General features: G+C 45.8%; 1 protein-coding gene across 1 annotated transcript; it reads right to left on the reverse strand.

Moving 5' to 3' along the window:
- Positions 1 to 295: 295 nt before the first annotated feature.
- On the reverse strand, positions 296 to 24,026 carry RPIA (ribose 5-phosphate isomerase A). The gene is made up of 9 exons (XM_074991673.1): positions 23,800 to 24,026; positions 17,742 to 17,802; positions 14,027 to 14,082; positions 11,893 to 11,952; positions 10,803 to 10,867; positions 10,019 to 10,087; positions 9,147 to 9,288; positions 6,108 to 6,207; positions 296 to 1,424 (listed from the first exon to the last, which is right to left on the reverse strand). Exons 1-9 carry the CDS (start codon positions 24,004 to 24,006, stop codon positions 1,327 to 1,329), a joined length of 858 nt encoding a protein of 285 aa, XP_074847774.1. The 5' UTR covers positions 24,007 to 24,026; the 3' UTR covers positions 296 to 1,326.
- Between the last annotated feature and the right edge of the window lie 996 nt (positions 24,027 to 25,022).

A 25,022-nucleotide genomic window follows, 5' to 3' on the forward strand; every position in this document is an offset into this window, starting at 1 on the left:
TCACAGACTTTGCATGCGAGTGCTGCAGCTTAACAGGTGTTGTTCAGACACTTGGGTTATGGCAAAAAACATATTTTGATAATATCAGGGAGGAAATCAAATGGGACTTGGGCATTCAATGTGAGTGATATTCACCCTTGTACTCAGAACTGGCACAAAGATCAATCTTATTAAGTCCTAAATAAGGCTTTAAGCTACACAAAGGGGAGCAGATCCACAGCAAGTGAAAATAGTCATGGCTCTAAAGAAACCAGTTTACCCTCCCACTAAGTATTAAATATTTCATTGTAAAAGAGAACCAGAACAACAAAAACCCCTGGGTATTACAGCTCTTTATTTCAGTGCCCGTAACATACAAAGAGATGTCTCACGATTTTGACACTAACATGCAAAGCACCTTCAGGTGGAATAGGACGCAGATGATTGCCTTGTCCTCTTGCTACATTTGTATCTAGTTCAGGCAGGAAGACAATATTCCATTGTTTTCCACTCTGTCTTCCCTTGAATCAGTCAGCAGTGACATGGGATACATTGTCTTCGTTGCTAACTGCATGGCTTGCTGCTAAGGTATTAAGCACTGCTGAAAGCTTCTCAAATACACTTCTGTAAACTTGATCAAGGTGCCAATTCTGCTCATTTACAAGGATGTCAATCTGGAGTAACTGCACTGATTTGTATAAAACTCAATGGGAGTTACTGTGGATTGACACTGGCTTAACAGAGCAGCATTTGGCCCAAAGGATGAAATCCACTTCTATGCAGAGGGCCAGAAAAAGCCTGTACAACACTTGCATTCTGACCCTCTGCATAGGAGAGTAACTAGGCATTCTGGACTATTTAAAAATCATAATGTTAAAAACCAAAGGGGAAAAAGTACAGAACCAAAAGGTTCCAATAAGGCATCAGAAGGTCTCATCTGGATATGCACTTGTTTTACACACTACATCTTTAATTTTTCCTCCCAGCAAACAAAGTAAAAACAATGAACTGTGATCACCTTTTCCCTCCCACAACAAGATGCTGCCAGAGCAACCAGCAGGTTCAAGTCCCATCAGATGTGTCCTTTTTGGTAAATGCTTCTTATAAAACAAATAAAAATGTTAAAAGCAATTTCTGTTCAAGTGACTCCTTTAAAAAATGACTGGGTTCCTGAACAATAAAAAATATATTTTAAAAAAAGACATTCAGTAATACAGCAGCGGATTCCGACAGACCTTCTGCTTCGAGCTTTGCGAATGAGCTGGCTGCTCGTTAAGGCAACGGGTCAAGTTGGCACCATTAAGACAGCTGTTTGGAAGGCAGGTTGCATGGTATGGCTGGGCTGTGTCAGAGGGCCAGTTTCTCACGGGTGCTGACAGAACCATCTTCCATGCCGAAGTAAACCACGTCTGCCATGTTGATAAAGAGACCTGTCTCCACCACTCCTAGGAACAGAACATCCACATGCAAGTTAGGGCTCGAACCACTTCTCATCTGCCAGGTTCACTCTGGCTGCCTAACGCTCTAGAGCCAGGGACGGTATGATCATTGATCAGGCATTCAGGCTAGATGCTCAGAAGGTATTTAGAACGTAACGTCAATGGATTTCAATGGGTCTTTAGATACCTACGTACATTTGAAAACCTTGGCCTCAAAGTCCACCATGATTTTACAACAAGGGTGGGGAACCTATGGCCTGTGGGCCAAATCTCATATCACAGAGCTAGAAGGGACCTCGAGAGATCATCTAGTCTAGTCCCCTGCCTTCACAGCAGGGCCTACCACCATCCCTGACAGCTGCTTTTAAATTTAACCTGACCCAGGCCCTTGAAAGGCCCCCTCAAGGACTGAAATCACAACCCAGAGCTTACAAGGCCAATGCACTAACCACTGAGCTATTCCCTCCCCTGGCCCATGGCTTCTCTGACCCGTGGCTTCTCTGGATCTGGCCAGCAAGGCTCAGTACCCTCCGTCAGTGGGGAGCTCACACTGGCACTCCGGCCACATGACCCCCTCCCCACATGGCTAAAGCGCATGCTCCCCCCTGCAGGGGCAGGGACGGGAAGAGACCCAAACCTCACAGCCTGAACTGGGCACATGGGCTCTGCCTGATAGTGGGAGGAAGCAGCTCCCCAAGCTGCTCCACCAAGGAATCCACTCATATGAAGGCTTTTCCCCCATTGTTCCCATTGCCTGGAATTGCAGCCAATGGGAGCAGTGTAGGGGGCGGAGCCTGGGAATGGCGTAAGCCTCAGAGCCATGTGCCTCTGCCCATTGCCCTGACACACTCCCTCCTGCCCAGACCTTACCTGCTCCGTACCTCTTGCCAGACCCCTGCACACTCACACAGCTCCTGCACCCTACATCCTGCCCAGACACCCCAGCCTGCTCTTGAACCCTCCCTCATGCAAACCCCCACCTCCCGCCGACATCCTGTGCCCCATCCGGCTCCCCTACAACCTGCTCCTGCCTACTAAACCCCTCATTTTTGATCATATCCCACTGTCTGGGAGGCATAAAATCTACTAACCTCAGGCCCTCAGAAGAGTTAATCTGGCTGGGGAGGAGAAGCCCTGAACTTCCATTCGCCTGAGGAGAGGGGAATGAGGTGTCTGTTTTCTCAACTGTGTGGTGCCCCACCACCCCCCAACTGATTTTTCTGTGCGTCAGTGAACCCCTACCCAAAAAAAGCTCCCGCTCTGCTTTTAAAAAAATAATGCCTCTGTAGTGATAAGCGCTTGACATTTATACTTTTGGACACAAGCCAAGCTAGTATTTGATAGGGGGAAGAAAGGGTTAAGAAAAGTTTTCCTACAAGCAGATTGTGCCATAATTCCCCAAAACAGGATTTCTTGCACCTTCTGCTGCAGCAATGACACTGGCCCGTTAGGGAAGGACATGAAACTGGAGAGGCCATTGAAACGACATGAGCTAATTGTTTTTTTGGTATGAACAGAACAGAGTGAAGTGCTTGCTAATACCCTAACTTTAAACCAGCCCACTACAAAAGGACTCCTGCAGCTGTGGAGAGCCCTGCTGAAGTCGGTGGGTCCCCGTACTGGCCCAGGGATCCAGCTGAGTGGTCTGCAGAAGGATCAGGGGCTACACAAAAAACCCCACAGCAGTCAGTAAAGCTCTATGCCCTGAAGCAAGCATTGGACAAACCCATAACAGCAGGAGTGGGCTGGCTATACAAGGGAAGGGAGAACACATACTATCCATGGGAGCTTTGGAATACAATGCCCATGTTCTGATGGTTCTGTTTCTTCTCCGGTTCTGTCTTACAAGGGACCAGCCTTTTTGCTGCAGGGCACGTTTCAGAACAGAAAATACATGGCACCAGATTTTCACTAGCTGCAGCTGAAACCTGCAGCTCCCTGCTGTGGAATGCTAGACGCAGCGTCGCACTTGGTTACTTCCACCAGTTCGTTCAGATTCATTTTGGTAGCATCACCGCCTGGGGCTCCAAGATGACATCAACTGACTGCTGGGAGCAAGTGCAGAAAAATATATTCAGAGCCAGTGGAACGGAGAAAGCGAAGACACCAAGAGAAATCTAATCCCCACTGGAGTCAACGGGAGCTTTGACATGGATGCCAATGGGTGAAGAATTTTACCCATTATTTTCACCAGTAATAAAACCAGATGATCCACGTACAGATAGTTACAAGGAGCAGATAGAGGGAATAACTCATTTCCAGATCAGGGCTGTACAGAACAGAGGCAGACCCTGCCCCTGCCACCTAGTGCCTACAATCCAAAGCTCAATCCTTGGTGATTCTGCCATCGTGGAAGGGGGGACAGGGGACATCCTGCTCCTTGCAGGATCAGAACAGAACAGTTCCCAGTGCTCTGGATGAGAAGGCCAAGCTGGCAGAACAGGGCAGGACTTTTCATACAGGTGGAGGGGGAAAATCCCCAGGTGGCTTCATAGAGGTAGCTCCCCCATTTTGCCAGGGAGTTCTAGGCGCAGGGGAACATCAAAAGAGGCAGGAAGGTGTGAAACAGACAAGACTACAAAGGGGAAAGAGGAGGGAGATATCGGCAGGGCTGGAGGACAGAAACGCAAGATGGGCAAAGTAGTCAGGGCACTGAAGGCAAGGGCAATGGTCCTGAGATGGATGCGGAAGGAGCCAATAGTTTACAGACGATGAAGGAGGGCTGGTATCTGTGCCTGGCTGGTTTCCACATAAACCTGGCACTCACAGCAAGTTGGGCTGTAGAATCAAGTTTAAATTACTTGTATCCCATCTCATACAAATTTGGTTCTGAAGAGATTAATGCAACAATTCTGCCACCTACTGGACAATCTAATAACTCCGGCTATCACTTTTTAAATACAGTAGAGTCTCAACAATCGCAAGTGTCACATTCGTGAATTCAGTTATTCACCAGTGACCTCGCTTCCTTGGGGCTCCAGGTGGGGAGCGCCGGAGGCTGCCGCAGGTTTCCCAGTGCTCTGGGCAGGGAGCACCAGCAGTTGTCACGGCTGTCCCGAGGCCTCAGGCAGGGAGCATTGGTGAATGTCGCTTCCGGGGACTCCGAGCCACCCCCACCCTCCACATTCGCAAAAATCAACATTCACGAGGGTTACGAAAACAGAATCCTCATGGATTTTGAGACCCTACCGTAAATGTAATTTGTGTCATGGTCAAGGCAGTCAAGCTTCTTACTGAGAACTGAAATATACAAGCTTTATGTTTTATTTTATTTGATCCACAAAGGATCATCTGAGTAAAATTCTTCTATCTAAAATGAAGTTACTGCCTGAAGATCTCTGGATATATGTCTGCACTGCAGAGGGGAAGTGGAATAAATCCCCAGCTCCAGCAGATGGTACACATGCTAGTCCTGATCAAGCTGTGTGGCTGTGGCAGCACAGGTGCTGACTCAGATTGGACGCCAGAGCACATACCCGTGATCTTTACTGGGAGTGCACCCTGGCAGCTAACTCGAACAGTGCCATGTTTAGCAAATTAGCTCATGCAACCTCTGCAAGCTGGCACACTCAAGCCAAGTCTACACTAGACATGAAAGTCGATCCTCAATAGGCGATTCCAGCTACCACTGTGTAGCTGGAATCAATGCATCTAGGATCAACCTATACAGCTGTTCTCACACAGGGAGGTCGAGGGAGAAACTCCCCCATCGACCTCCCTTACTCTTTGCAATAACAAGGAGTACCAGGGTTGACTGTCAAGCCCTGATAGTTCAATGTTGCACGTCCCCACTACATGTGGGGAATCAAACCCCGAAAGACCGACCCCCCACTGGGGTCAACCTTCTGGTAAGTATAGACCTGCCCTCAATCCTCAGCTGCTTATGCAGCTGCCCCTACACAGAGTCCCACTTGCCACTCCATGAACACTGTAAATTTTTATAAAAATAAGGGAAAGATTTTTAAAAGAAACTAAAAATGTCTGGGTCTTTTTCATCTGTCCACTGAGATTTTTTTCATTCATACTTTTACGAGTTATGCTGGCACAAGTTATTCCCCTGTCCACATGGGAACAGCTACGCTGATACAAGCACCTTTACACTGATGTAAGCTGATTCCACATGAGGGGGATTGAACCACTTCTACTTGCATGATATCTCACTCAAGATACTCAAGCATTTGCTAACTTTAAGCATGCAAGTAGCACCATAATACTCTTATGCTTAAAATAAGGCAAGTGCTTATGTAGCTCCCTGAATTAATGTGTCAGGACTCACCTGGAACTAGAAAGTTTTGCCCTTTTAACTATAGTAGCATAGTTAGTGACAAAACTCCCAGGATAAGCATTCTTATACTTGGATAATTAATTTCAATTCAAGAAGCAAAATATATCATCCCTAAGTGGAACAGTTACACCAGTACAACTTCATAGATTGAGATTCTAAGATCAGATGGGACCACAGAGGCCATCTCACCTGACCCTCTGCAGAATACTGGCCACAAAACTTCTTCAAAACCACTAAAAACAAACACTCCAGCTTGATTTCCAAACTGTCAGCGACAGACAGTCCACCATACCTGTTGGTAAAATGGTTCATTACGCTCATTGTTAACAACGGACGCCTAATGTCCAACATAGAACAGGCCTCAGGAACTCAGTGATGGGTTTTCAATCAATCAGAGAGGTTACCTGGTATCATTTTTATAGCTGTGTTCACATCGTTCCACTTGTGGACCGTGTCAAACTTCCAGTCCAGTATGAAATTCCCATTGTCTGTCACCACAGGACCCTGGACAAAAAGATGTGCTGTTAACTACCTTGTAAGATTTGTAGATGTTGTTGTTCTGTTTTGTATTGTTTTTGAATTTGGCACAAATTTGGTGGCTCAAACACTTTTCCTTTAGAAATAAATGCCTCTCACAGAACATTTAAAATGAAAAATTTGCAGTTATTTAGAGGGTAGCCATGTATGTCTCTTGATTCACAAAGAACAAGCAGGCTAGTGGCACCTTAGAGACTAACAAACTATATCATGAGCTTTCGTGTGCAAAACCCAAGTGGGTAAAATGTGTGTTAGTCTCTACGGTTCCACTTCTTAGCTGTTATGCAACTGTATCATTGCTGCACTCGCTGTTCAACATGACAGGGCTGGGAAGGCAGGAAGCAGCAATAACAAAAACTGACCACAAAGCTATCCACTTTGTATCAGAACATGTAGGTCTATGGACAGCACCTTGATACGTTTCTGATCCCCCATTCATCAAAGTACGTCCCTGTGAGATGATCCTGCTCCTGCTGAGGCTAATGGCAAAATTCCTACCAGCCAGAAGCATGCATGAAGACACTGCTATTACATAGGTCTTAGCCATATTACGCACACAGGTTAGAAGACACAGCCTTTAAGTAACCAATGTAAGCATAATAAGGGGATGCTTTTCACAGAGTGAATCAGTCTGGTACCTTGAAAGAGTCCGTTTGAGGGTGACAGAAGAGCTTGAGTATAAAATACCTCCACTATTAATAATCCTGGGGTACCAGAAGTTGCTCATTACTACCATGAAAAGCACCTTGGAGCCAAGGATAACCACCTTCCTAGTTAAGGCGCATGGACATGCCAATTACTTTCTTTAGCTCAACAGAAAGAGCAAAGAAACCCCTTCCTGTAGTAAAAACTCAGTGGGGTGTAATGTCACGTTCCAAATGGTTTATGAAAATATGATTAGGATGTGAATAGGATACAAATGAGGTATGCTTCACACAAAATAGCTCCTAGGAGATATCACTGGAGAAGTTCGGAGTTACTGAATATGATTATCCCATTTGTATGCATGCATCATTTTTGTAGAGGAAAGTAATAATATTGGCCTGTGTATTTGTATTACCTATTTGGAGCTTTGCGTCATTCCCACTGCTGACACTTCAGGGATTACAATGAAAAAGCCTGATGGCCCTGATGGGCCACAAGCAAGAGACGATGGACTGTGAAAGAGTCCAGCCTGTGAAGAATGGTTATATGGATCCTACAGAGTCCCGTGACCATGTCACCAGGTACTGGAGCCCACCTTGAATTCTGTACTCTTCCTGCAAGGAGCCAAGGGGAAAATCAAACCAAGGTTTCCCATCTTATAGAAATTCTATATAAGGCAAGGGAGGAAAAATCATGAGTATCTTCAGCCTGCTTTTACCTCTGCCTCCCCATCCTAAGGGCACAACTGGAAACAAAAGGATTGTAATCAAAAGGATGGGAAAAGAACTGCAGGGCTTAAGTCAGACAAAACTTTTCTGGCCTGAAGGACTTTACCTAAAAATATTACCTTGAGCGACAGATTATTATGTATTTATAGTCACTTTCAGTGAATCTAGCTCAGTTTGCATGCTCTATATTAATTCCTTAGTAACTCTGCTCCGTTAATAAACTTATTCCTGGTTTATAATTGAACTCTGTTTATGTAACTTCTAGCTGGGTGAAAGACAAGATGCAGTGTATACCTTCCTTCACAATGAAAAAGGCACGTTACTGTGGGTTCATATCCCAAGAGGGGTATGTGAACCTCTAGGTGCTGGAATAAATCCCTTACAATGAGCATTCCCAAAGCTGATCTCTGTGTCTGTCTCTGCAGCTGGAGATGGCCTTGTCTGTGGGCTTTACTAGAAGAGGCTGGAGGGCCTGACTGAGCAAGACCAGGAAAAAGGGGCTCAGGCTAGCAGAGAAGTGGGGCTCAGTGGTGTTTAAGCACCTCATGGCTTGGCTGCACACACAGGATGTTAGTACACTGGTTCACAGAAGTGTGATCCTGAGAGGAAACAGACAGACAGAGCTTCTTGGGTAGTCTGAGAAAGGACACTTTCTGTCACAGTGTTCAAGGAAATGGGACTTTATTTATAAGAAATATCCACAAACAAAAGGACTTCCAGGAGTACACCTGACTTGTCTCACCACGTCTCACCCTGATGAAAATAAACCTGCAAGGCACGAAAAACTGGGAACCAATGCGGCTACACAGGCAGCAGCAGACAACATTAAGCACTATATCACTCTTTTAAGCCTCACTAATTCACACAGAGTTCCTGCCAACAGGCGAGTATTCTAGAGATGGAGAGGACCAAAGACAAGACACGTTGTTTTGATTGTTGCACAGCTGAGTCAATGGCAGAGCTCAAGAGTTGCTGGTTCCCAGCACTGGCATGTACTGAATAACGCATGGCACAGACCAGTGCTTCAATTCAGCAGCAGCCATCCAGCATGGAACTCCAGTAAATATTTTCAAACTCTTGGGAGTCCCCAGTCCCAGGGTTCCTCCATGGGACTAAAGTCCCAAACCTCCCCACCAAACCTGCAGCTGAAGACCACAGTCATGTTGCATCCCCATATTTTTAAGAAAATGTTTTAATATGATTATGCTTAACTCAAATAGGCTTTATGCAAAATGTACCATGTAACCTACCACTAGAGAGCTTGAATCCACAGAACATGTATATTTTGTGCGCATACTGACTATAGCTCTCCTACATTTGACATTAGAAATGTGAAATATAAAGCTGTGTATTGATCTAGGTGTGCTAGTGAAAGCCATTCACGGTCATTAAGGAAATTAATGGCCCAAAGTCACTAGCACTCAAAAGCACAAACCGCACGTTTGCACAGACACAATCCACCACACTTTACTACCCGCCGCGCACACCCACATGTGGGCATGGCCTTCTTCAGAGACCTTTCATCATACTGACCGCTTTGCGCACAGCCATCCTCAGCTCAGCAACACCGCCAAACTTCCTGGTCAGCGTTCTGGCAACTGGGACATATGCCATTGGAATGACTTCAATGGGGATTCCTTTCTTCCACTGCTCCCCGAAGTTCTTCGAATTTTTTCTACAGGAAATTGGCTTGAGACTGGATTCTCATATCATTACCATTATGGTACTTAAAATATAATAAAATAATTCATTTTTTGTCAAATTATGTTTCGTAAACAGTTAAACTCACATAGAAAGGTCAAAAAGGCACAACATTCAGCGATTTGAGGGAAAATTCAGAGGACCAGCAGAAAGCCTGGTGAACATTCAAGCCCTCCTTAAGCCTTTTTTGAGACAGATTCTAGATTTTTAAGGCCAGAGGGGCCTTTAGACCATCTTGATTGACTTCCTGGACAACACAGGTCACAGGATTTGTTCAAGCAGCCACCCAGACTTGTGCAAAAAGACTGCAGGTTAATTTTCTATTATCCCACAGCAGAGGGGGAAGTTAGCCCCAAAGCAGATTATCAATGCCCTCCCACGCGGGAAAGATGACAAGGCAGCCAGGTGTACCCACTCCTAAAGACAGCAGCACTGCAGAATTCTGAAGCAAGCCCCTTCTGCAATTCGGAAGCACTTGGGGGTTGCCAACTTAAAAACAAAAGCCAAATTCAATTCATGAAGAGTACATTTGGTTTTACTTCAGTCTGATCCTGCTCCCAAGGACATCCTTGGCCAAGCACCCACTGACTTGGTTGGAAGGAAAAGAAGATGGTTGCTCAGTGAATGAGCTGTCTTATTTAGCAATGACAGAATTTGGCCCTCTCTCTCTGCCCTGGGGGAACAAAGAGCAGTGTGTAATCTACCTGTAGTCAGCAACAACGATGAAGCATTTTGCATAGCCAGCAACTATCTTTTCCTGCGTCAAGCAGCCTCTGGGAAGAAAAATTAGTAGTAAATGCATTAAACTAGCCTTGTCATGACTGGATGTACCCCTCACATTTTCCCCACTCATTCTGGAGGTAGTCTCACTCCCTCCCTCTTCCTTTAATCCTAATGTAACTTAGTGCTTGTGAAACATACCAGACAGATAGCCACAGTCACTCAGAAAATGGAAAGCAGCCAAGGACATGCACAGAGTCTCTGCCTCAAGAGGATGTAGCACAGACATTAGGGACATAGAAGACTGAACTCTCTCAATCTTACAGGTGGTCACACCAGGCCCACAGTGATGGACAGGCCAATATTATGCTACTTGTTGTGTGGATATCTAGGGTTGTCACTCTGACAGCCTTCAAAGCACTGACTTCACACAGACTTAAAAAACACAAATCTGCTCCTGACTGTCTGCGTGAAAGGACTAAGAAGTCCCCATCAGCTTTAGCAAAGCCACAGCCCAAAGCAAGGGCTGCTTGTGTCACTAGATGGCGGACACTGTTCCTAGTCCTGTTCCCCATTCCACGTTGGATACTAGGATTGTAAACTCTTCGGGTCAGGCACTGTCTCACATTAAGTTTTTAAGCAGATTTCAATTCAGGCCTCTCCATGTTACTGTAAGAGACTCATTAATAACGCAAGTCGATTAACTCATTTGCTGATGCCTGCCTGCCACACTGCAGCTGTGAGCAGATACAAGGTGGCTCTGCTTACCCGCCACCTTTGATAAGACTGAGTTCAGAGTCCACTTCATCGGCTCCATCAATGGCTACATCAAGCTGTGGGAAAAGAAAGCACGGCTAGGAAACCATGGGACGCAAGTTTGCTCTTCGCGAAAGTTGGCATGAAGCAGGCATCTGCCGTATGCACAGCTGCAATCAATCCCGTCACCCATCTACCTGCTAACAACTGTCCACATCTTCCTGCACAGGAAAAGTACCCTGATACCAGCAGGAGAGAATCTAGTCAACACCAAACGGAACCCAAACTGCTCTTCGGAAATAATCACTGATTTATGGGCTATCTGTTGAGTGCACTGAGAACTAGCTCTGGGAAGATCAGATGGCTCAATGCAAATGTCTCCTGAAGACAATTAGACACAGATGCGCAGCCAATGTTCACTCCAGATCAGTACTAAATTGACACACAGCATGGGACAGGGAGGCTGGGCTGCCAGAGGTGCCACTCAACCTTTACTTAGAGAGCAGCTGTTAGTCCTCTGAGTCCTGGTCAAATTCCAGCATGCCACAGCTGACCCTTCTACTTTACTTCACTTTGTGTTAGCCCAGGATTAAGGAGTGGATTTAGTCAAATGAAGTGGCCAAAAGCTGCAAGAACAAGTTTCCTGGAGCAGAGGTCCTGGGCCTCCACTCCAAACTGCACACCTTCTTATGGTCCATCCCTGGCTCTCTCCTGAGCATAGACCCTCAATCAGGTAGTGCTTCTGCAACGTGAGAAAACTAGGACAAAAGTACATCAGGCTCATCTCCAACCATGACCTAGCTTGTGATCAGTGTTCCCTGAAAGCGGAGAGCTAGGGCACCTGCCCCAGAGAGATTCAAATGCTGCCCGGCTATTTGGCAGAGCGCCCACAGTTGGCATCACCTGCTTCTACTGGTGGTGCACATTGACACACACCTTGGAGTGCATAAAATTTATTCTGCCCATGCATGGAAAAACACTAGAGGGAACACTGCTTGCAATCCAAACCCAGGTCCCGACTGCTGAAAGGAGACTGCAACCAACCTGATCTCTTCAATGCTCCACAAATACACAAGAGATTTCATTTCTACATTTCCCTCACCTCCGGGTGCCTGTCCAGGTCACTCAGGCTTAAACCGTTCTGGAGGATCAACTGACGTGCCTACAAGGAAAATACACCAGAAAGGGTTTGTCAATATTTAAAAGACTCTATAAAAGTTGCACAACTGCATCAAGCTCCTTTTGTTAATCTCCCAGAAGTCTGCCTGAAGAGGTGGCTTGGTCTCACCTGTCTCAGCTTGCAAAGGCATCTCATCCCTCAGTGGGAACAAGGGAACCAAGCAACAAGGAAAAGTCTCCTTTGCTAGCTAGAAACTTGCATCCTGTAACAAATGGCATTACCGCTGCTACGAATTACAGCGAGTAGCTGCATGTTCCAATTTCTGGTTCCTCCTCCTGCAAGTCACCATCCATTTCCTTTGGCAGTTAAACACTAGGCTCCTAGGTTCTACATTTTTCTCTTCCACAAACCAACTCACTGTTAGATCTTGGACAAGTTGTTTTCCTTTTCTGTGTTTCAGGTGGCTCCACTCTGTGCAATGGGGACAATAACATTCGCCCCCCTGGAAGTGCAGGGAGGCTTAAGAGTTAGAAAATAATTCAATGCTATACAGAAAAATCATTTTTCTTCTGAAAGAAAATTGGATAGGAACCAACTTCCCTGATAAAGACTGGGAATGTCCCCTGATTTTGTCATGCATTGCTATGATGGATTAATCCATCCTAACAACCTCTCTGACCTCTGGGCTGGCAGACTATATAGATATTTAGGTGTCTGCTGCTTTCCCTTTAATTCAAGCAGAACAGGTTCCCATTTATCGGTCCCAAGGTGTCAGGTTCAATACCCATCCACGCCGGGGTTACAGCAAGTTTCAATAGTGGAGCCAAATTGATCCCGAGTACGACTTTACCCAAGCTAAAAGCTCCTGGTGCACTCTGTCAATGGCAATGCCAAGGATGCCTCTTCACCCACCTGGCAGGTAACACGACTACTGATGTGTAATACTATGGAATTTTCATTCTTTTGAACTGTAGCAAAGACACGTTTTTAAAGAGTTCATTGATTTTACTCTGTGTAATGAGATGTTATTTGAATCTTTTATATTACAATAAGGTTTTCCTTTAAGCCTTTTAGGCTAGACCCCGATGAAGTGAAAGAAATAATGGAGTTTCACTTAAATCAGCGGAGCTGCATAAGCTGAGGATTCACATCTCTACCTCTGCCATGCACACAGGTCTTGGATACGATACCATTTGGGAGCTATTCTCTCCGATGGGATGGGGTGACTGGCTTCTTAGAATCATAAGCACATACAGAGTTCTCATGACAGAGAAAAAGCTGCAGTAATGATGTGGCTCCTAAACATACATCCAAGATTAGAATGAGACTTTCCCTAGAGATACACAAAGATGATCCTCTAAGAGTAGGCAAACAGACATGGAACCACCCAGCCTGCTTTGGCTTTACAGCTACTTTAATTAGGTGGACCCCAGAGCTCCTCTCAGTATTAGAGGGAAACCTGTCCTTTGTTGCCAAGAAACAGCCCAGTTGCTAGGTTATAACCCCCTAAGCAGCTACCCAGATGATTAGTACATGCACAACTCAAGAGGAAAGTGACAAATACATAGGTCTGTTTACAATCTCTTTTATGCTGGCTAGGCTCTACTGATTTCGATGGATTCACACCAGTGTTGGGGCAGGATGGATTTGTGTCAGGCTGTCTCACATGATGTGCAGCTATGTACTCACAGGGAAAGAAGACCTAACATGCTGATTCACTCATCCGGCAGTGTTTCCTCTTACTTTGCACAAGGTGCCAGGCAGTGCAAAATCTGTCCTTGTCTCTCCAGGTTTCAGTTCACTGACCTGAAGAGGCTTCTTGGTACGCACCTAGTTACAAACTTAGAATCTCAGAACGTACTGAGCATTTTTCTCAAAAGCTGCAGGGGTTTATTGTGCATCTCAGCTCATGGCAACAAATACCCATCACCCCGCATGGGGTCATGACTTTGGAGCTGCACTGTAGTTTAGCAAAGTTCTTTTTTAACTAATTGGTGCTTTAAACAGATTTGTCAGCTGATTCAGAAACTGTCCTAGAGCTCCCACAGACTGAGAGAAGGTAAGCCAAGGGGTTTCCCCTTAAGAAAGAGCCCTCCAGAGCGGAGAATATCTTTACCTGAAAAGATGTTGGGATGCAGACAATATTCAGGTTCTCCTGTTTAACTCTCTCAGCTGTAGGAAGAAGAAGCAGAAGCATTAGCATTAGCTTGCTCAACAAACAAAACAGTTAGAGGAAAGTGCAACAAGTTTCACTTTAAGAAACTTCAGTTCAAACGGCCTCTTTGACAGATTCCAGTTACTTGGGCTTACCTGGATTTGCAAAGCAGAAGCAGGCACAAAATACAAATAAGGCCATCCTATGCTGGACAAATTGCAGCTTCTGCTGACAAGCATGTTTAAACAACTTCTCTGGGTCAGCCTATGATGAAAAAACTAATGACCCATCTCGTATCAATCAGCGCAGTAGAGCAAGCAACAATTATGCCCAGTCAGTGAAGAATAATTCATCGCCTAGGGAATTAAATCCTATATTATACACATTTTACTACATGACTTGTATACAAGAGAGCTTTTGGTGAATAACAGCAGCTGTCTGAAAGATTTTGCTGCCTCAGGGCTTCATACCCTGTGTAATAATACGCATTTAACTATACAGTAGGCATATGACTAATAGAACAAAATCCAGGATTTCAATTAAAAGAATTAAATGTTTCCTCCCTCCATGTAACCTTAATAACATCTATTACCTTAATAGCTGTTAATCTTTTATGGACATGTTAAGATAATTCCCTAATAAAACTGACAAAATGGTATATTTCAATATAGACAGATTCAACAGCCTGACAGAGGGAACAAAGTTAAGTGCTATTTAACAGGAAGAGGTTACACAGGAAAATTCCCCACATGTTCTGATTATTCAGAAAGCCCCAATTCTGGCAGCCCACCACTCAGAAATAAGGCCAAGCTTAGCAGTTTTTAAGGCCAATAGCACTGTATACATTTATTCACAGCTTAAAGATCTGGTTAGACTCAGAGCAGATCTGATACTGAATTTAATATATGGAGATATACCTATCTCATAGAACTGGAAAGGACCTTCAGAGCTCATCAAGTTCAGTCCCCTGACCTTAAAGCAGGATCTATCACCATCCCTAAACAGGGCTGTGGGGGTTTTTTTGGTTAATTTATTGCTCCAGATTCCTAAATGTCCCCCTCAAGGGCTGAACTCACAACCCTGGGTTTAGCAGGCCAATGCTCAAACCACTGAGCTACCCCTTCCCCATAAAACTGAGGTACAAACTAAGAAGCAGAGGTTCCAATTCCTAGAATACCTCACAAGTATCACACACAAACACAAACTCCACCCTGGAACCGAAAAAAGTGCAAATAATGCAGGTAAGTAAGCATCTCCACAACCTTACAGGTAACTTTTGCTCTCCCTCACCTCATCAGTCTCCAATTGGACCTTGATACTGCAAACACCACTGGTTCACGTGCCTCATAGCCCACTAAAGTTATAGTCCAGGGATCAGCAACCATCAGCACGGATGCCAAGAGTGACACACGAGCCAATTTTCATCAGCCCTGCCCCGCCTTCACCAGGCAGCCAGGAGCTTGCTTAAAGCCATGCTGCCTGTGAATTAACAAAAGACCAGCTAATGCTACCAGCCTCCAGCTACATGGCAAACCTCTGCATCTTCATTTATTAATGAAGCTGTTGTAAGTAAAACTACTGGTGACTTTCAAAAGCATCACCTGCAGTTGGGCTGTGTATAGAGGTCAAAAGGTCAAATTTCAGCACTCTACCTCGGAAAGGTTGCTGACTCAATTGACAGCACCATGAGTAGTACTGGAAGTGACCAAGGAGAATTCAGCCACACAGCATCCTGATGGCTGCAACATTCCAAACTCTCATTTTGAATAGATGGGACTTCATGCTGGTGAGCTAAGAAAAACAACAAAATCACAACAAGAAAGCTCATCCAGCAGCCTCAATTTCCCACAGGAGGCTGTTCTGTTTTGCATCGGGGGTCAATAAGAAACCACTGATGGCCCACATTTTGTTTCCAACATGAATTACATTCTAGAACTAAGCATGGGGCAACTCCTTCCCTTCAAAATCCAGGGGCAGACCTGAGCTGACGGATTCAAAAAGACTCAGACAGGTAGGCGTGTTAGTCTGTAACTTTAAAAACAGGCAGCAGTCTGCGGCACCTTAGAGCCCAGATCTCAGCTGGTTAACACATTACAAGCGCAATTCCCCCACCTTTGACTTTTGCATTTCCACATCACATACTACGAATGAGACACATGCAGCTTAGTTTTCTTCATGAACTGGTCCTACTAGTGACAGGTAACCTCTTCTGCATTTTGCTACTATACGTCCCCTGGATTTTGTGATTTCCACTCCAACCCATGTTTTACACACCAAGGCTCATGGTCTCATAAATTTCTTAGTCTCTAGGATGCCACAGGACTGACTGTAGATTCAAAAAGCTTCTGTGGTGCTGGACAAGCATATCTAACCTAAGACAGAAACCAAACTCTGGTCTCCTGCCCTTTGTGAACCCACAGTACAATGCTTGTAACATACTCCGCAATGTGGGAAGATGTGTGTGTATAATTAGCTTTGTGCCCACCCCATAAAGGGTTGCATTACAGTACCAGTTAGCTTATATATAGGAGTTTATGGAACAAACTGCTCCGACCGACACCCAGTGCAATCAATGGAGTTGCAGAGTACAATAAACCCTTGACATCACAGACTCTGATTTAGCAGACTTTGGGAACAGACACCCGTTGTTCCCAAAGTCCACTGGGATCAAAAAATCCTAAATCCTCCCCCTCCGCCGCCAAAAAAACATGGAGACTTACTGCTGCCACAGACTACCCCCTGGTGGGAGGATTACATGGCAACTCTGGCAGAGGCAGGAGCTGCTGCAGGCCACGAGGTGGCCCCTTCAGCGGCACACAGCGGGCGTCTCCACAAGCAGCGAGGCAGCTCCAGCCGTGTGCAGCGAGGCGCCATTACCCACATGCAGCAGCTTAGCTACATACAGCGGGTGCCTTCAGCCGCACGTAGCAGGGCACCTTTCACCACACGGAGCAAGGCAGCTGCAGCCACACACAGCTGCAGGGTCCCAGACACGCAGTGGGCTCTGAGCCAGGGCAGGTACAGGGGCTCCTCCAGTGGCAGCTTTGGTGAGTGGCAGGGGTTTTCCGTTTTTTTTTTTTATTTTATTTTATTTTATTTTTTGGTGGCGGGGAGTGGGGCTGGGAGAGTGGAGGGCAGGAAACCTTCGCATTTAACAGACTTTCGGGAATAACGGACACCCCTTCCCCGCATTAGTTCATTCACCAGAGGGTTGACTGTAAGTGAATTACAGAAGAATTTAGTGCCACTTCTCCAAAGCATCATTCAAACCTTACCCATCTCAACATCAGAGGTGGGCGAGTAACACTGCCCCAGGTTTACAAATGAGTCAAGTGAGAAAGAATGGGCCAGTCCCATGGGTCAATGGCAGAGCTGGAATTAGACCATTAGCTCCAGCTCAGGATAAGGGTAAGTAGCAGGGAGAACTCAATAAACTAATGAATAATCTACTTTCAATGACGGCCTTTACAAATGAAACTGAGGCACAAAGCCGTGGCCTACTTTCTGCCTCCTAGCAGGTGCACTGACCAGTCCACACCCAAGGTTTTTAACCGGAAGTTAAGTGTTTATCCAGCAGGGAGGCATTACACCTCACTCCCCCAGACAAGCTTTCTGATAAGGTAGGGCTCCCAAGTACAAGGTTTTGCCTAGGATGGAGCAAACGTCATTACCATACCTAGTCGAAGAACAGCAGGGACAATGGTAGACCCACTTCCAATTCCCAGGACTTGGTTATTCTGCAAACCAGAAAAAGATAGCACATTACAGAGGACACTAATGCAGGGTGACGATGCCATCTCACGCTGATGTTTTAAGCTCTGTCCCGGACGCCCTGACTTATCTCCCAGAACTCCACATTTGTCCCCTTTGCTTTGTGGCAGTGTTTGTGTAAGAAACTTGCAAGAGAAAATGGGACAAATGAGTATTTTGGGGGAAAAAAACATTGGGTGATCGGTGACGCTAGCCCACTTGAGTGGGGCTTGGACCTGCAGTGTTGCCAGCAAGGTCAGACCAGCCTTATGTGGAACACTCTTGCTTTTTTAGGGAAATATAGTCACCCTACTCCGACAGAATATTTCCTTTGCTTCTGCTTTCAGAGCATGCACAACTCCAGCAGCAGATCCTCTGCTCTGTGATTCAACTGAGACACAAAGTCTCCTTTGCTTACTTCAGACAGAGAAAGAAAAATACCACTCAACAGTGAGAATGAAAACCAGTTTATCTTCATGATATGGCATGACCCGTAATTCCCAAAATACCAGATCTTAAGGGACAGATACTATTGATGTTTACCTAGAGCCTGACTTTAAAAGGCCCTGAAGTTTCAGTGTAGTTTATATGGGAGCTGTGGGTAGTTTACACTTCGGAAACCCAGGCCTGTAACATCCAGGAAAAATTAGAAGGATTGTCGCATTTGGAACACACAGGGGCCTGAACTAGTACTCCAAAGGAGTAGGAAAAGGTCAGATCTAAAAACATCTTAGCTCTTTGGTGAAGGGGTATAACTGTGCAGGTTGCACCGGGGGCGGGGGGTGCAGCTCAGGATGCTGGGGAAACACTTCCCACAATATCAGCATTAGAAAGCTTCCTGAGGTTTGGGATAGAAATTTGGTCATAAAATGTTTCATATTAACACTGAATTTTTGATGCAACAATTCCCTTTAAACGAGCATCTCCGCTTACAAGCCAGGCTTCTGGAGCAGAGCAGTTCTCTGCCTGTGGAAAACATCCAGCAGAGGTACCTCTTCTCCCCCATTCGCACCAGAAAAACAAACTATCTGCAGTTTCTCTGTATGCCTCTCGCTCTGCAGAACAGCTGAAGCCTTCAGAGGTTGCCACAGCAGGGGAGGAAGCTGAAACAACCATTTGATGATGTGTTTCAAGGAAACCACACAGTGATATACTGTTGCTGGGAACAATACCGCCCATCAACAGCGCCCAAAGCAAGACATGCCAGGGGCATGTATGCTGGAGGAGAACAGAATTCCGCCCACATCCGTCCCCCAGCAGTCTGATCCTTATAGTCTTGCAAACCAGCTGGTATCTGCTTTATGCATTCTCAGGTATTCTCATCCGCAGATGTCAGTGCAGAGATCCGCAGCTCATTTTTGCCAACATGGATACAAATTTTGAATTCAGGACTCTACTGATCCTGTCTGCCCCATAAAAGACTTGGATTGAATCCAAGTCCTCCCCCCAAAGTAGCCTCGGATGCTTTTAAAATATGGTTTTAGTCTCTCTGCATAAGTAAGTTAAGTGCATAGCGCTGGATTTTCCAGGCTGGTGGTAGCCTCATTCAGGAGCATGATTAAGGCTGTTCAGTCTCATCCACACACTTCTGTATTACAAGATTAAACACACTAGGTGGCAGAGTGGATGGGCACTACGATGTTGTACAGGTTGAACCTCTCTCACCCGGCACATCTGAACCTGACAAGTGCTGAACCAATTTGCCAGACGACAGGAGGTCAACATTGCTTATCAGCATTAACAACACTTCCATGGCTTACTGGGCTCTGAGAAGACATGCAAGGGAAATTACAGCTAAACAACAGCACAGAACACCAAAAGCTCAAGGTCAACAACAGGAGGAGGAAACAGACAGGGTGGTCCAGCCAGTCTACAGCAATTTAGATAAAACAAAACATGTCCGTTTAGCCCACGGTTTTGTGTGTCTAGTACAGTTACAAATTTAAGTTCCCCGATTCATTGGCTGAAGGTGTTACGCAGGTTTCCTTTGAAGACAAGGACTGAGAGATCAATGATGACTGTTCAAAATATTCAGCTACAGATGATATTGTCTTTTTGTCATTTATTGCTTTACTTAGTGAGTTCACTTGGGGGCATCTGGTTTCCATCATTTAGACAAAAGTGCCTGGATCACCACCTGATTGTCTGGTTTTCACTCACACAGATGTTACTGCTTCATTTAGGCTGCTGCTACACTACTAGGGTCCCATCACAGAGACCATGATAATGCAGCATCTAGAAGCAAGCTGATGAGGTGCTGACATGAAAATTCAGCACCTTATTAGCATAATGGCAGACATGCAAACAAATGTTGATTTTCAGGTTGGCAGTGAACATGGAGGCAGCTTCAAAATAAGAGCCCCGCTTTGACATTCCCTTACTCTGTTCTAGTTCTGTAAGGGAATGTTGAAGTGGGGCGCTTATTTCAAAGCTGCCCCCATCTTCACTGTCAATCTGAAAAAAAATCGACATTTGTTGGCACGGTCGTTGCTATGCTAATGAGGCACTGAATATGCACATTGGCGCCTCATTAGCATGCTTTGAGTTGCTTCACTCCCATAGCCCCTCCAACAGGACTACGGTAGTGTAGCAGCAACCTTAGTGTATTGGATAATGTACAGCGTATGTTGTAAGAGGGAGATGTAGGACCCACAGAGCTTGAAAGGTGTACTTTGGGGTTAGGGGGAAATGTTGTTTATTGTGGCAATCTGTCTGCAGGTTAAGCATCTGCTGTTTTGGCATGACCTGGTACCAAATTGAGTTGATGTGTCTTGGTCTGCGTGGATCTTGCTTCTGATGACGGAGAGGTTGGACCAGAATGTTTGATAGCCAGAGGAAGGGGTAAAGGAAAAATTTTATTCAGAATATGGTCCCCATCAAATACATCTCACGTTGTCCACAGTGAAAGGCAACAGGTGACCATGAAGGGGAATGCTCAGCAGGGGAGTGTTTCCTGTACCGAAGCAGGTTCTCCAGGCGTATTTGGGTGGCACTTTCCATGATGCAACCTAACTCTCCAGGAGATTCCTCGTTTGGTAAAGGTAGGGTGTTTAGATGTGTATCTGGACTTCCTCTCTGGAGAAAAAACTGCAGGCTCTGAGTACTTGGCTGAAAACAACAGATTTTTCTCCTGTGTCTGAGATGGTTAATGTGGTGTTCACTTTTTTTTTTAAGCCATTTGCAGACAGCCACTGTTTAAGCTAATGATGGTGTTCCTAAAGTTGATTTTGTTGTAGGAGTCTTCTAGTGAGAGTTGGATCAATGAGTGGCGGTGGAAGTTGCGATGGAAATCTAAGCTGAAATTTAGGTCATCTATCCAGAAGGTGTAAATGATTATGGTTATGGAATAATTTCCACAAAAGCAGAGGATAAAAAGACCAGGAGACCGATATAGGTTTATAAAATCATGAATGGTACGGAGAAAGCAATTGTTATTTAACCCTTCACATAAACACAAGCAGATTTAAAGCAAACATAAAGATGTATTTCTTCCCGTAACCTATGGAACTGATTGCCAGAGGACACTGTGACAGCTACAACTATCACTGAGTTAAAAAAGAATTAGATAAAAGTTCATGGAGTTTAAGTTCATCAATGGCTATTAGCCAAGATGGCCACACAGGCAAATCCATGCTCTAGACATCCCTAAACCTCTGACTGACAGAAGCCAGGACTAGACAATGGAGAATGGATCGCTTTATAATCACTCTATTCTGTTCATTGCCTCTGGGGCATCTGGCACTGGTCACTGTCAGAAAACAAGGCTCTTAATTGTGAAGCTGGTGAGGATAAGGATGAAAAGGATGAGTTTGCCATCATTTATGGAGTGTTTAGGTGGATCCCAAGGTCTGTACTTCATCCTGTAGGTATTTGAAGCAATGCCCTCATGGTGAGGGTTGTTGCTGTACAAGGACTTGATATTCATAAAGGGAAATGTGGAGTTCTGAAGAAAGTCAGTAGCATCTTGAAAGAAGACAGTCCTTTATGATGCAGCCATACCACTGAGGTGTATTTACTTCCTACATTGACAGAAAAGGTTTTTTGTCAATGCACTTAATCCACCTATCTGAGAGGCTGTAGATAGGCAGGTGGAAGAACTCTTCTGTCAGCCTACCCATGTCTGCACCACAGAATGGGTCAACTAAACACAGCATTCAGGATATGAAATTTTTCACAACCCTGAGCGAAGGGGCTATGTTGATTTAATTTTTAAGCATACCACTCTGCTGGGGATCAGGATCTTGTTATGTGAGGTGCTGTACAAACAAACAAAAATATTACCTCAGCCATAATACCCCGACATATCCAAGATCCCAATCTTGCAAAATACACATGGCTTGATTTTACCACCCTGTATAGTTATCAAAGCTAAGTGTGTGTATGTTTGCAGGGTCAGGGCCCGTGAAGAGTGAATGATCTGCACTGCAAGGACAATCTTTCAGTAGGTGCACATTCAGCACTTAACACAACTAGACTCCTACCTCAACTGGGGCCTCTAGGCAGCAAAGGAATACAAATAAATAGGAATGAGGAAGTGTGTTGCTTAGTGTTCGGAAATTATATAAGTCTTCTAGCTGCAGTCTAATTAACAGCGACAACTACACCAACAGCTGCAAAAGTACAGCTATCCCTTAAAATGCTGAGCTCTCCCACTTCTGATGTGAAAACATGGAGGAAAGGGAAAACAGAGGGGATTCTTCCCTGACAGCCAAAACCATCTAAAATGGTTCCTACTAATTTATTACTGTTGACAAAAGACTTAGGAAGCAACTACTACAAAATTAAACGAGACCACAACCTGTCTTAATTTGTAAATTAAGTCAGACTATGTGTTTTTAACCAGCTACAATGCAAGCCAGAACAGTCTTGAGAAGCTTTCCTCCTGGACACAAACCAAATACGCTATCCACATTCTTAACTGTATATATTTTTCCCCCACTCTGAAAGGACAACATTTAAGTGCTCTATTGTAGAAGCCTAGAGAGCATAGATGGCATACAGAAGTCTCAACATAGCACACATCTTTGCTCTGCAGTTCTGATTTCCAGGAGGACTTTTTTTCAAACTCATTGACAGCTCAGTTAGACCTGTACCAAACACTCAGATCTAAAGAAGATGCCACTTCTTTATAACTTACAACAGGTCACTTGGCTGTTCTCTCTCAGCTTCCCTACCTATAGAATGTGAATAATGGTTGGCTAAATCACAGAAGTATTTTTCATTAAATCTCTGGGTGGGGTTCAGACACAAACTTGGTGACAGACTAAAGGAAGGCCTTCACAACACAGTAAAAGCCATTAGAATACTAGAAGAAATCTGTATGGAGCCCCAGCTTGTACAAGGCAGTTTAGTTACTTTTGCATGCTGTTATGAAAATGAAAAAATATTAGCATCTCTCATTGAAACACAGATCAGCTGAAATACTCATTTACAGACTGCAACAAGCTACACCCTGCTACAGCCAACTTATATTAAGAATGGAAAACTGTGGCCCAGAAAAGGCACAAAAGTGAACAGGGTTTCTGTTACATGTAGTGTGACTGGAACCATGTGAGCTATTAGCAAGACAAGAGTTTTGCTTCATACCTCTGAAAACCAACCCAGAAGAAAGGAATGGCAGACTCCTTTGGAATCAATGGGGGTTGGCAACAGCCCTGTAAGCACACGCGTGCAAGAGGCACACAGCCAGAGGTGAGTAAAACCATGTAATGCCCCCTAAGCTTAGAAGCTGCAAGGACAGAACCCCATTCTGCTGCAAAATCCCCATGTTCTTATCCTCCATACATGGGCTGAAGTTGCATGATTTATGTGCAAGACAGGCGCGCTGCAAAACATTTTGCAGGGCGGGGCAAGGGTCACTTTTACAACTGGGGAGGGGGGAAGGGACCTCGTGCAGCCCGCCCAGATGAATGGAAGCTGCTGCAAACCCCTGGGGGAGAGGCACCCTTTGCAAAGAGGGCGGCGGGGGGGGGAACTCTGCTCACCTTCACGTGGTTATCGACTGCTGCCCAGGCGGCCGCCCGCTTCGCCTCCTCGGACATGTCACCACGGCGGCTGCAGAGCGGCCTGCACCCCGCCAGTGGCACGTGCCGCCTGCAGGCAAGGGCCCGACTCACCCCTCCCCTCGCCCTGGCTCCGCCCGGGGGCAGCACAGCCAGCAGTGCCCAGCCCAGCAGACTCCCGCGCCGCATGCCGAACTCCACCCCGCCCCCCGCGCGCCCTGCTGGCGCTACCCGGCGCGCGAGAGAGCCCTAGGAAGGAGCCGCGGGCGTTGCTGGGAGTTGTAGTGCTGTGGGCCGGGGAGCGAGCGAGGAGCGTGAGAAGGGGGAACTACAACTCCCACAACGCAGGCCGCTAGTCACGGCTCCAAGAGGGCTGGGGCTGGCTCAACGCAACCGGTGAGCTGTGTTGGCTGCTGCTAGGCACGTGCAAGCAGTGTCGCTCCCACGTCTGGGTGATTCTCGGTGCGAGCAGGCCCAGGGATGGGCGGGAACAGCTGCTAGAGACCCCGCCCCTTTGGCACAGCTCCTGGAGCAGCTGTCCAGGGCTGTTGTGCTGTGCAGCATCGGTGTTGTTCGGAGGGAGGGTGGCAAGGGGGTGCGTGGGCTCGGAGGGTTGCACTCTGTCTTCCTCTCGCCACCTCCCTTTCCCTTGCCTCCAGCGTTCCTCCTCACGTGCCCTGAACTAGCCTATGAAACAGCATAAGCCCAAACAACAAACAGCTGTATGGCACCTTAGAGACTCGCACATTTATTAGATCATGAGCTTTTTGTGGGCAAAACCGGCATCCCATGAAAGCTCCATGAGCTAACACGTGTTAGTCTCTAAGGTGCCACAGGACTGTTATTTGTGAATCTACAGAGTAACACAGCTGCCTCTCTGAAACTGTATAACCCCAGTTGCTTTTATCTGAAAATCCTATTTCTGCAAATCCACACTATGTCCGCTCTGCTATGTTAGGCCATGTGTACGCTTCAGCAGCTATAACAGCAGCCACTGTAGTGAACATAAGAACATAAGAATGGCCATACTGGGTCAGACCAAAGGTCCATCAAGCCCAGCATCCCATCTGCCGACGGTGGCCAATGCCAGGTGCCCCAGAGAAGGAGAACAGAAGACAATGATCAAGTGATTTATCTCCTGCCATCCATCTCCTGCCCTTGTTCTGAAGGCTAGGGCACCATACTTTATCCCTGGCTAATAGCCA

This window comes from Carettochelys insculpta, chromosome 4 (assembly GCF_033958435.1).
Source record: "Carettochelys insculpta isolate YL-2023 chromosome 4, ASM3395843v1, whole genome shotgun sequence".
NCBI classification, from domain to species: Eukaryota; Metazoa; Chordata; order Testudines; family Carettochelyidae; genus Carettochelys; species Carettochelys insculpta.